The sequence below is a fragment of the Vipera ursinii genome (assembly GCF_947247035.1).
Source record: "Vipera ursinii genome assembly, chromosome: 4".
In the NCBI taxonomy this organism is placed as follows: domain Eukaryota; kingdom Metazoa; phylum Chordata; class Lepidosauria; order Squamata; family Viperidae; genus Vipera; species Vipera ursinii.
In genome coordinates, this window is record NC_139514.1 from 68,670,046 (window position 1) to 68,682,386 (window position 12,341).

Here is a 12,341-nt window from a genome sequence, read left to right on the forward strand (position 1 = left end):
GGTTTTTTTCTGGATAAGCAAAAATACTTCTATTTTATGTTTGTTTTTAAAAATTGTTTTCTTTTCATATGTACTTTAAAACACATAGCAAGGATTTAGACCACATAGCACAGGCACCAAAAGGTTAATAGGTTATGAAAATCACAATACAGTTTAAAACTCTTCAGTAAGTTAATGATACTGTATTTAAAATGACACCTACCTGTTTTTTTTAGTAAAGATATAAAGTCAAGGTCTGTAAACAAGTCATGTTTATGTACAGAGCTATCAACTCGCAACTACAAGGAGATCAGCAATAAAAATTCAATGCTAAACTGAGCTACTCTTGGACACAAGTTCATAATCAACAACATGGTGTAGAATTATTATACGTAAAGTATGGTTTGGCACCTTAAGCTGCATGTAGTTAATTTAAAAAAAAAAACTAAATTGAAATAAGTGCACCATCTTAAAACAAGAACCTTATCCATAACACAAGCCATTTGTGTAGAGGAAAGCAGTGAAATTAATCACAGCCCGTGCAAGTTGGACCTCAGTTCTAAGAAAGCAAGAATATTAAAATGTACACCCATAAAGTTATTAAAGTATAAAGCTCTTCTTCTCATGCCCTATTAGTAGAAATAATTTACCATTGACAAAGAGGAATTCTGTGCTAACCATTAACTAGAGAGCTTAGTAGTGTATTGTACTTGTTTCCTAAAGGAAAGCAGTGTTACCCTGAAAAAAATATGGTGCTCTTAAAACTCACGAGTGCAGCCATTACAGACAATCCCATGACAAATGCTTTTAAGAATTCCTTAAATAGAGCTGAAACACACTGACAACTTGGAACAAATGTGCCCTGTGTGTATGTGATCTTGGCAAGAATACTGGAAGAACCACATAGAGAGTACCTTCTCAATTAGCAATCTTGTATCAATGTATCTTATTTTATGCAATGGTTACTGTTCCCCATTACTTGTTTAGCATCACAAGACAACAAACCTTTAGTGTCAAGGACAAAAAAAGACACTTCACTATTTACAAGGAAGTCACTTTGCGTAGAAAACCCAGCTTACAAAGAGTTACTTATTTTTGTGAATATCCTCATGACGTATAATTTTGTATGTGATCCAGTAAAATATGTTGAAGATGAGAAAGGCAAGTGGGAAAGCAGCGCGGGATATTGTATCAATCCTTTTGGCACGGTCCACAAATTTCTTTTTGATGGAATCTGAATCTTTTGGCATGAGAGGTGGTGGAGGATTGGGAGGTGTAGCTTTGACTGTGGTGCCATCTTTTACTTGTAGGCAGTGGCCCATCCCGTAGCCACCAAAGTTAAATTGGCTATCACGAGCTGCAACTTCTTCCTGAAGAAATAACAAAAGAAATTAAGAGAAATAACAAAAACAATCAATTTGACTAAATTCCATTATACAGTATGCCTTTAAGATGTCCTTCAATGGAATGAAGAACTTGCCATGACCAACTTGTTGTGGCCAACTCACCACAGCCAATTTGCCATGGGACAAATTGCCATGGCCAAATCACCGCAGGACAACTTGGTGCAGGACAATTCAACAATTCAATGTATTTAAAATAATTTTTAAAATATTTTACTTTTTGTCATTTACATATCATTCTGTCTCTCCTTTGGTATTATTTATTTAATTATTCTATTCCACCATTTCTTCAATGATAGTGTAATTTTCTTTAATTATTCTATTCCACCATTACTTCAATGTTAGTATAACTCTTGTTCCATGGCAAATTGTCCCACAGCAAATTGGCTGTTGCAAGTTGGCTGTGGAAAATTGGCTGTAGCGAATTGGCTGTGGCAAGTTGGCCACAGTAAGATGTCTTAGACCCTCCTTCAAGGGTTGAGAAGATTGGGGTTCTGGTTGTCCAATAGGATGGCTTTATGAAATTGCTTTGCTTTGATAAGACCAATATATTTTTGATAAAAGAACAGATAACTTAAAACTATATTGTCCTCTTGCTGAGTGCCAGCAGTATAAGGGCTGCTATTCCAGATCCAATAGTTTTACACCTGTGCAGCAAATGACCAAGTGTTTTTCACAAATAGTTTGATTAATAAATGACTTAGATGAGGGAATAGAAGGGGAACTTATGAAATTTGCAGAAGACACTAAACTGGCAGGAACAGCCAACACCCTAGATCAGACATGTCAAACACAAGGCCCAGGGGCCGGATCCGGCCTGTGAAGTGGTTTCATGTGGCCCGCGAAGCCATCCTGGAAACAATGAGGGAACGGCCCCCACTGCCTTGGCCCTGGCCCAGAGACCCTCCTTCTGCCAGAGACCCTCAGATCTGTCCCACTCCTGCCCAGGCCCCCATAGGCACCCTTGATGCGAATGATGTAGAGCTGGCCATGCCCACCTGGCCCCCTGAGGGCAACTGCAATGCTGATGCGACCCTCAATGAAATTGAGTTTGACACCCCTGCCCTAGATGATAGGCTCAAGAGCCAGAAGGATCTTGACAGACTTGAACACTGGGCCTTATTTAAGAAAATGAAATTCAACATAGAGAAAAGTAAAGTCTTACAGTTAGGTAAGAAAAAACAAAACTACACATATATATTGGGTGAGACCAGGTTCAATAGCAGAAATTGTGAGAGGGATCTTGGAATCATAGTAGACAATCCATTAAATATGAGTCAACAGTGTGCTGCAGCAGCCAAAAAAAGCCAATGCAATCCTAAGTTGCATCAACAGAGGGATTCAATCAAGGTCATGTGAGGTACTAATACCACTCTATAAAGTTTTAGTAAGACCACACCTAGAATACTGCAACCAATTTTGGTCTCCACACTATAAAAAAGATGTTGAGACTCTACAAAAAGTGCAGAGAAGAGCAACAAAGATGATTAGGGGACTGGAGGCTAAAGCATTTGAAAAATGGTTACAGGAACTGGGCATGGCTAGCCTAGTGAAGAGAAGGACCAGGGGAGACATGATAGCAGTATTCCAATATTTGAGAGGCTGTCACAGAGAGGAGGGGGCCTATTTTCCAAAGCACTTGAAGGCCAGACAAGGAATAACAGATGGAAACTGATCAAGGAGAGATTCAACCAAGGGAATAAGAAGAAATTTTCTGACAGTGAGAACAATCAACCAATGGAACAGACTGCCTTCAGATGTTGTTGGTGCTTCATCACTGGAGGCTTTCAAGAAGAGACTGAACTGCCCTCTGTCAGAAATGGTGTAGGGACTCCTGATTGGGTAGGGGGTTGGACTAGATGACCCATAAGGTCCCTTCCAACCCTGCTGTTCTATTCTGTTCTGTTCTATTTTCTTTGGCATTGAATTTAGCATGACTTGGCTTTGAAGGATCCCTGCCTTGGTTTGCACTGTGAATAGTTTTTCTCTTTGCTGCACCCTTTCGTGGGCAATTCCCTTGCTATTGGCAAGTCTTTTTTCTTACACATTATTGTACATCTTTTATGAAATTTTAAATTTACATGGACCTAAAATGGCTTGCTGAATCATCCTAGTATCAGTATAATATCTTCTCATTAGAACATCCAACCAAAGCTTTGGAAGACCTAGGCTACTCCATTTCTTCTGAGGGATTCTTGCCCGCAGTAGTATACCTGATGGCCATCTGAATTAAATTCACCCATTCCTGTCCATTTTAGTTTACTGATTCCTAAGATGTCAATATTCAGTCTTGTCATCTCTTGTTTGAGCACGTCCAGCTTTCCTTGATTCATGGATCTTACATTCCAGGTTCCTATGGAGAAAAAATCTTTACAGCATCGGACTTTCCTTTCACCACCAAACATATCCACAGCTGAGCGTCCTTTCAGCTTTGGCCCAGTCGCTTCATTCTTTCTGGCGCTACTAGTACTAGCCCTCTGCTCTTCCCCAGTAGCATATTGGACGCCTTCCGACCTGAGGGGCTCATCTTCCAGCGTCATATCGTTTTGCCTTTTCGTATTGTCCTTAGGGTTTTCATGGCAAAGATACTGGAGTGGGTTGCCGTTTCCTTCTCCAGTGGATCACGTTTTGTCAGAACTCTCTGCTATGACTTGTTCAACTTGGGTGGCCTACACGGCATAGCTCATAGCTTCATTGAGTTACACAAGCCCCTTCGCTGCAACAAGGCAGTAGTCCATAAAGGAAGTAGAAAACATATCTATTGGGAATACAAGTAAGGAAATTTTTTTAGACAAATTTTGGTTTAGAGTTGTTGGAATATTCGAAAGGGAAGGAGCCAAAAAATTAAAGGTACATCAGAAAGTTTTTTGGTTTGTTTGTTTTCCTCCCTTCTCCTCCCCCACTTCACTCAGTAATAGCTCTGGGCAGGCAGCCAAGAACCACTTAGCAAGTAGATACAATTGTGATAAGAAAGAACCACAGGAATGGGATAAGAAGAACCACAGGAATGGGCTGCAGGTAGCCCCTGAATAAACATAAACACCCACACACAGAAACCCATCAGAGAGACATCTCCCTTCCCTGGGGATAAGATTAACCTTTTCCTGCCAGGAAAAGACCAGGCTGGAAAATTACAAAAACAAAAGCTGTACTTAATCTTATCAAAATTTCAATAGCCCAGAAAGGGTATAAAGATTGTACCCCTTGTCCATCTAGCTACCTAGCTAGGCTGGAACCCAATCACTGTGTCACTATGTGTCTTGGCTTCCAGAAATAAAGGTTCCACTTTCTGGCAGCTTGCTTCGCTTTGTGTCCATCTCTTTCAGCGCTGACCGTTTAGTCCCGGCTGGAAAAATGAACCAGAGAATTTTCTTTCTGCAGAGTCAAAGTCTGAAAGGTTGAGAAGAATCTTGGAAACCTGTTCCAGTATTCTGTTCAGTGCAGACATTCACTACTATATTCCTTCCAACCTCTATTTAAACACCCCCAGCCAAGGAGAAATTACTGCCTTCCAATGTAACATGCTCCATTGTTGAACACTGTTTGGTATTAGGAAACTTTTCCAATTGGGCAGCTAAAAATCTATCTACTTATTAATTTAAATTATTGTCCTTTTTTCTAGAATAATTCTGAACAATTCTGCTCCATTTTCTATATGGCAGGTCTTCAAATACCTGAAGGTATCTATATGATTTCACATTCTTTTCCAAGTTAACATTCCTAACATCTCCAACCATTCATTACAGACTTCTTCCCCTCTGCAGATCTGCTTACTTTTAGCATATTCATTCCAATGGATATGTTCCAAGTTGACAATGTCTTTCCTATTGCCCAGAACTTGGTAAAAGATTGTAGTTGAAGTGTGAACAATGCAAAATAGAGAAAAACAATGACTTTTTAAAAATCTTGGCACCACTCTTCTTTTGATTGCAATTTTCTGCAGCTATACCACACTTCTGGCCATGTTCAGCTTGTGATTCACCAAAGGACCCATATCCCCTGCACATGTTCTACTGTCCACTGATCAGTATGGCCTTTCCTCCCAACTCATGGCTTTGTTTTTTTCCTTTCTAAACATAAAACTCCTCACTTTTCTTTGTTGAGATTTATATTACGTTGCCCAATATTTGTCAAGATCCTCCTAAATTTTGATACTGTTTTCTCCCTTTTTTGTCTGTCCTCTGAAAATTTGATAATTATATTTTCTAGCTCAAAAGTGTATATAAATATATTGATCAGTGTAGGGAATGAATACATTTACCAATGAAATGCAAGACAGATGTAATTCATTTCAAAACATAATAAAGAATGATAAAACTATTACTCTATAAAGGTCATTGGCTCATAACTTCTTTCTAGTTATGAGAATTTTCAATATGACTAGCAGTATGTTGCAAATTTATTTTGTATATTTTCTACCATTCTTATTTAATTTGAAAAAGTATTGTTTCAAATGTTTAAGTTTTAATTTAGGAAAATGAAATCAAATGCAGAGATATTGCTAAGAATACAAATAAAAGAGATCCTCTGGGGTCGACACTTGATCACCAAACTGGAAGGCTACACCGCGACAGAGTCACCTCAGACACTGAACAGCCAAAGGCACCAAGAAGCTTACAAGTGGATGACCGTGTTTAGACCTGAAATTATGGGCAAGAGGCTTTGTGGGTGGCAGCAGTGTTTGTTAAGGTGTCAGGGCCACTCTCCTATGAGGTAGTCCTGGAAGATAGGCGACTCATTCACTGGCACATTGACCAGCTGTGTTGGTGGCTAGCGGATCAGTCGCTGTCTCAGGACTCTCAAGCGGGCCGAACACAGGGCCCATGTGACAGCGGTCCAACAGAGCAGCTTGCACGCTCCGACAGAACTCTTGCTCAAGGAGATGGGGTGATGGCTGTAGAAGAGTCTCCTCCAGACACACAAACTGTATCTGCTGATCAGGACAGGCAAACTGCATTGAGAGACAGCCCTGCAGACTTTGCTGTACAATTGGACTTTGGTTTGGGGCGACTGGGACTGGCCAGCCAAAGGGACTTGAGTCAATCCAACTCCACTGAACCTCAGAGCCCTGGTGTACCCAGCCTGGCAGGCAAGCAGGTAGACCGGGAGATCCATGCAACCCTTCGACATTTTGAACTGTCAAGAAGGCCGCCTAAATATCTGCAAGATTATGTCAAACAATTGAGAGTTTGAGCTATCTAGGAGGAAGGGGTGTAATGTATTGGCCATAACTGTTTTAAATCACTTGCTTAATATCTGATCACTTGCTTAATGTCTAACCTAGATTTCTCTGTTATGTAACAGTTGCTGTTACTGAAAGCCAGACTTGCTGTCTCCAGGCTGATAATTAGCTTTGGGATGGGAAACTTTTCGCTGCCTAGAGGCTAACCATATAAATAGCTGCACAGCAGCCATTAGGGCTGCTTCTGTTCTGAGTTAATAAACTTGTATGCTGTTTCAACATTTCGTCTAGCACAGGGGTAGGCAACCTTGGCTCTTTTATGATTCATGGACTTCAACTCATGGCTGGCTCAGGAATTCTGAGAGTTGAAGTCCATGAGTCATAAAAGAGCTGAGGCTACCTACCCCTGGTCTAGCATAATACCTAAAGAACCGAAGATATAACAAGTTACAACATATATTTAAAAGATTTATCATAGTTCCCAATTCATGTGATAACTACACTGACACATATGAAGCTTACTTAGACTTTATTTTTCTCTTGTTCTTAGATGTCACATGCTCATTCTTTTCCTTTATCGTAAAGGATGTGTCCCCCTGATTTTGTCTATTGGACAGACCATGATGTGCCCAGGAATATTCCATTTGTATGATTTGGTGTTCAGGACAAGTAATGTTTTGTTTAATGTTGACCTACTAATAGATCAGCAAGTCACAAGTCATCAATGTAACCCAGAGAAGAATTGACTTTTGTCTTCCAGAACCTTGGCTGGATCATATGGATGCATTCAGAACATTGTTTTATTAATATAACATCAATTATTTTTCTTCTTCTCTGCTCGTTGTTTTGATGTCATCGCTCTCAAGGTTTAGGTAACACAAGTGCTAATATAAGAATAAACACTGTCAGGTCAAATACTGTATGAAATGTTGGCTGTCAGTGTTGTGATGTTTTGTCTTTTGGGAGATAGATGAAATGCTGCATGACTTGTCACATGTGACAAGAGCTTGTTAAATTATTCAGGGGAAACAACAAAAAGATGTTTGCATTACGCACTGTGTTTTATGTCTTGATCACAAGCTTGACACTTTCCTTACAATACAAAATGCCAATAATTTTAAAGAATCCCTTTAAAATGACAAATTATAAATCACAATAAGTTGAGTGCATAATACGTAGACACTATCCTGATATGAGTATCTCCTAAAAAGGAAATATGACATTATGATGTAACAATGATTATGAGCATAGATAATTCTAAAAGATGATAAGTCAGTCACAGATGATAAAACATTAAAGGCTGTCATTTCATGAAATCTTCATGCTGAAGATTTGGCTATAAAAAACATTGGCTAAAGATGGTTATTGTCTTTAAGCCCTCTTAGAAATATTCCTAGAAGTATTTAGTTGACTATTAAGGAAAGTGGATTTTTTATCTGACTCAGCAACTTATTGGACCAAATAAGATGACAAAAATGAATTCTAGCAATTCAAAGGAACTTCCTCACTTTGTGAAGACCAAAGTTCAGATAATCCTGGATTTATGACCAAAATTGGGACTGGAACTTTTATTGCTAAGCAGTAAAGTTAAGTGAGCCATTATGCAACTGTGCTTGATTTTATGCGCCTGATTTTATGAACATTTTTGCCACTGTTGTTAAGTGAATCCAGCTTCCCCATTGACTGATTGTTGTAAACTGGTTGGGAAAGTCACCAATGGTGATTACATGAACCCAGGATGCTGCAATTATTGTAAATACATGCCAATTGCCTAGCACCCAAGTTATGATCACAGGATTACGGGGATGCTGTGACAGTCATAAATGTAAGATAGGTCATTTTTTTCAGCAGTGTCGTAACTATGAACATTGATAAACAAGTGATTGAAAATTGAGAATTGCCTGTACATTAAGTGACACTGAAAATGAGAATTAGGTTCATGTTGTCTGTAGAGTAAATATTTTCCAATGTATTGTTCTTGTAGTGAAAATCACACCCTATTCCATGGGTCACATATACAACTGCCAATAACCATAGTAGTAGGTCCTAGGGTGCAACCCGAAAACAACTGAACCACCACTTGAACACCATCAGCATTGGTAAAATTACCATCAGTCAATTATAAAAGGTAGCTTTACTTGGAACGGCTTACATCCTGTGATGATATTTTTAACAACATCTGCCTATTCCAGGTCCTGGGGAAGGATTTGATAAGTGGATAAAAATGCCAAAACTAGTCTAAACATCTGGTTGACTGTGTAACAAACCGTCATAATAAAGATAGGTGAATTCTTTTTTTGTATAGGTTTTATTAGTTTTTATAGGGTTAGGGGTAAGGTGGGGTTGGGGTTGGGGTTTGGGTTAGGGTTAGGGTTGGGGTTGGGGTTTTTCCAAATAAATTTTCAATATTTAGCAAACAGCATAATGTCTGGATGCATGTATTTAACTAACAATAATAGATATAGTTAATTATCATAAACAATATGTTAATTCATCACTCAATGGCCTTCTTACTAATATATATTCAAAATTACATATCACATTCCTTTCTCTCTGAGTCATTTTTCTAGCCATTGATAAAAATTATCCCATGTTCTAAAATACTCTGAGTCTTCTTTCTCTTTTATCTTTAAAGTCAATCTATCCATTTCTGCACACTCTAGAATTTTTTTAATTAGTACTTCTTCAGTTGGTAAATTTTCATTTTTCCAATATTGGGCAAATACAATTCTTGCTGCCATTAATACTGTATGTGTAGTATTAGATATCTTGCAATCTTTCTCATAATTAGCTCCTATTATTCCTGACAAAAATGTTGTTGTTGTTAGTTGCGAAGTCGTGTCCGACCCATCGCGACCCTATGGACAATGTTCCTCCAGGCTTTCCTGTCCTCTACCATCTTCTGGAGTCCATCTAAGCTCACGCCTACTGCTTCAGTGACTCCATCCAGCCACCTCATTCTCTGTCGTCCCCTTCTTCTCTTGCCCTCAATCTTTCCCAGCATTAGGCTCTTCTCCAGTGAGTCCTTCTTTCTCATTAGGTGGCCAAAGTATTTGAGTTTTAGCTTCAGGATCTGGCCTTCTAAAGAGCAGTCAGGGTTGATCTCCTCTAGGACTGACCGGTTTGATAGCCTTGCAGTCCAAGGGACTCGCAGGAGTCTTCTCCAGCACCAGAGTTCAAAGGCCTCAATTCTTTGGCGCTCAGCCTTTCTTATGGTCCAACTTTCACTGCCATACATTGCAACTGGGAAGACCATAGCCTTGACTATACGCACTTTTGTTGACAGGGTGATGTCTCTGCTTTTTAGTGTGCTGTCTAGATTTGCCATGGCTTTCCTCCCAAGGAGCAAGCGTCTTTTAATTTCTTGACTACAGTCCCCATCTGCAGTGATCTTGGAGCCCAGGAAAATAAAATCTGTCACTACCTCCATTTCTTCCCCATCTATTTGCCAGGAATTGAGAGGGCCGGATGCCATGATCTTGGTTTTCTTAATGTTTAGTTTCAACCCAACTTTTGCACTCTCCTTCTTCACTCGCAACAAGACACTCTTCAGTTCCTCTTCACTTTCTGCCATTAGAGTGGTATCATCTGCATATCTTAGGTTGTTGATATTTCTTCCAGCAATCTTAATTCCAACTTTTGACTCCTCTAGCCCTGCCTTTCTCATGATGTGCTCTGCATATAAGTTAAATAGGCAAGGCGACAGTATACAGCCTTGCCGGACACCTTTCCCAATTTGGAACCAATCAGTGGTTCCGTGTCCAGTTCTTACTGTTGCTTCTTGGCCCGCATATAGGTTTCTCAAGAGACAAATAAGATGTTCTGGTACTCCCATCTCTTTAAGAACTTGCCACAGTTTGTTATGATCCACACAATCAAAGGCTTTAGCATAGTCAATGAAGCAGAAGTAGATGTTTTTCTGGAACTCTCTAGCTTTCTCCATGATCCAGCGTATGTTGGCTATTTGATCTCTAGTTCCTCTGCCTCTTCGAAATCCTGCCTGTACTTCTGGTAGTTCTCGATCCACATACTGCTGGAGTCTAGCTTGTAGGATTTTAAGCATATGTTTACTAGCATGAGAAATGAGTGCAATGGTGCGATAGTTTGAACATTATTTGGCACTGCCCTTCTTTGGAATTGGAATGTAAACTGATCTTTTCCAATCCTGTGGCCACTGTTGAGTTTTCCAAATTTGCTGGCAAATTGAGTGTAGCACTTTTACTGCATCGTCTTTTAAGATTTTGAATAGCTCAGCTGGAATACTGTCACCTCCACTAGCTTTGTTGTTGCTCAGCTTTTCTAAGGCCCACTTCACTTCACATTCTAGGATGTCTGGCTTGAGGTCAGTGACCACCTCATTGTGATTATCAGGGACGTTAAGCTCATTCTTGTATAGTTCTTCTGTGTAATTTTGCCATCTCTTCTTAATCTCTTCTGCCTCTGTTAGGTCCCTGCCATTTTGGTCCTTTATCATGCCCATTTTTGCATTGAACGTTCCCTTCATCTCTCCAATTTTCTTGAAAAGATCTCTGGTCCTCCCTATTCTATTGTTTTCTTCTATTTCTTTGCACTGTTCATTTAAGAAGGCATTCTTATCTCTTCTAGCTATTCTCTGGAATTCTGCATTCAATTGGGCGTATCTTTCTTTTTCTCCCTTGCCTTTTGCTTCCCTCCTTTCCTCAGCTATTTGCAAAGCTTCCTCAGACAGCCATTTTGCTTTCTTGCATTTCTTTTTCTTTGGGATGGTTTTGGTTGCTACCTCTTGTACAATGTTGCGAACCTCTGTCCATAGTTCTTCAGACACCCTGTCTATCAGATCTAATTCCTTAAATCTATTTGTCACCTCTACTGTATATTCAACGGGGATATGATTTAATTCATACCTGACTGGCCTGGTGCTTTTCCCTACTTTCTTCAGTTTAAGCCTAAACTTTGCAACAAGAAGCTCATGGTCTGAGCCACAGTCAGCTCCTGGTCTTGTTTTTACTGACTGTATAGAGCTTCTCCATCTTTGGCTGCAGAGCATATAGTCAATCTGATTTCTGTGTTGACCGTCTGGTGATGTCCATGTGTAGAGCCGTCTCTTGGGTTGTTGGAAAAGAGTGTTTGCTATGACCATCGTATTCTCTTGACAAAATTCTATCAGCCTGTGCCCTGCTTCATTTTGTACTCCAAGGCCAAACTTGCCTGTTATTCCGGTTATCTTTTGGCTTCCTACTTTAGCATTCCAATCCCCCATGATGATAAGGACATCATTTTTTGGTGTTAGTTCTATAAGGTGCTGTAGGGCTTCATAGAACCGGTCAATTTCATCCTCTTCAGCACCGGTGGTTGGGGCATAGACTTGGACTACTGTGATATTGAATGGTTTGCCTTGGATTCGAACTGAGATCATTCTGTCATTTTGAGGATTGTATCCCAGTATTGCTTTTCCTACTCTTTTATTGACTATGAAGGCTACTCCATTTCTTCTGAAGGATTCTTGCCCGCAGTAGTATACCTGATGGTCATCTGAATTAAATTCACCCATTCCTGTCCATTTTAGTTCGCTGATACCTAAGATGTCGATGTTCAGTCTTGTCATCTCTTGTTTGACCACGTCCAGCTTGCCTTGATTCATGGATCTTACATTCCAGGTTCCTATGGAGAAAAAATCTTTACAGCATCGGACTTTCCTTTCACCACCAGACATATCCACAGCTGAGCGTCCTTTCGGCTTTGGCCCAGTCGCTTCATTCTTTCTGGCGCTACTAGTACTAGCCCTCTGCTCTTCTCCA

At 39.8% G+C, this 12,341-nt stretch overlaps 1 protein-coding gene across 1 annotated transcript in view; it reads right to left on the minus strand.

Moving 5' to 3' along the window:
• Nucleotides 1–1,064: 1,064 nt before the first annotated feature.
• The window catches only part of GLRA2 (glycine receptor alpha 2), a gene marked incomplete at both ends in the record, with an annotated part of 134,892 nt that continues 123,615 nt past the window's right edge, over nt 1,065–12,341 (minus strand). Inside the window, one exon of the mRNA XM_083361287.1 lies at nt 1,065–1,349. Within this exon, the coding sequence (XP_083217413.1) occupies nt 1,065–1,349 (285 nt within the window). The remainder of the gene's footprint in view (nt 1,350–12,341) is intronic.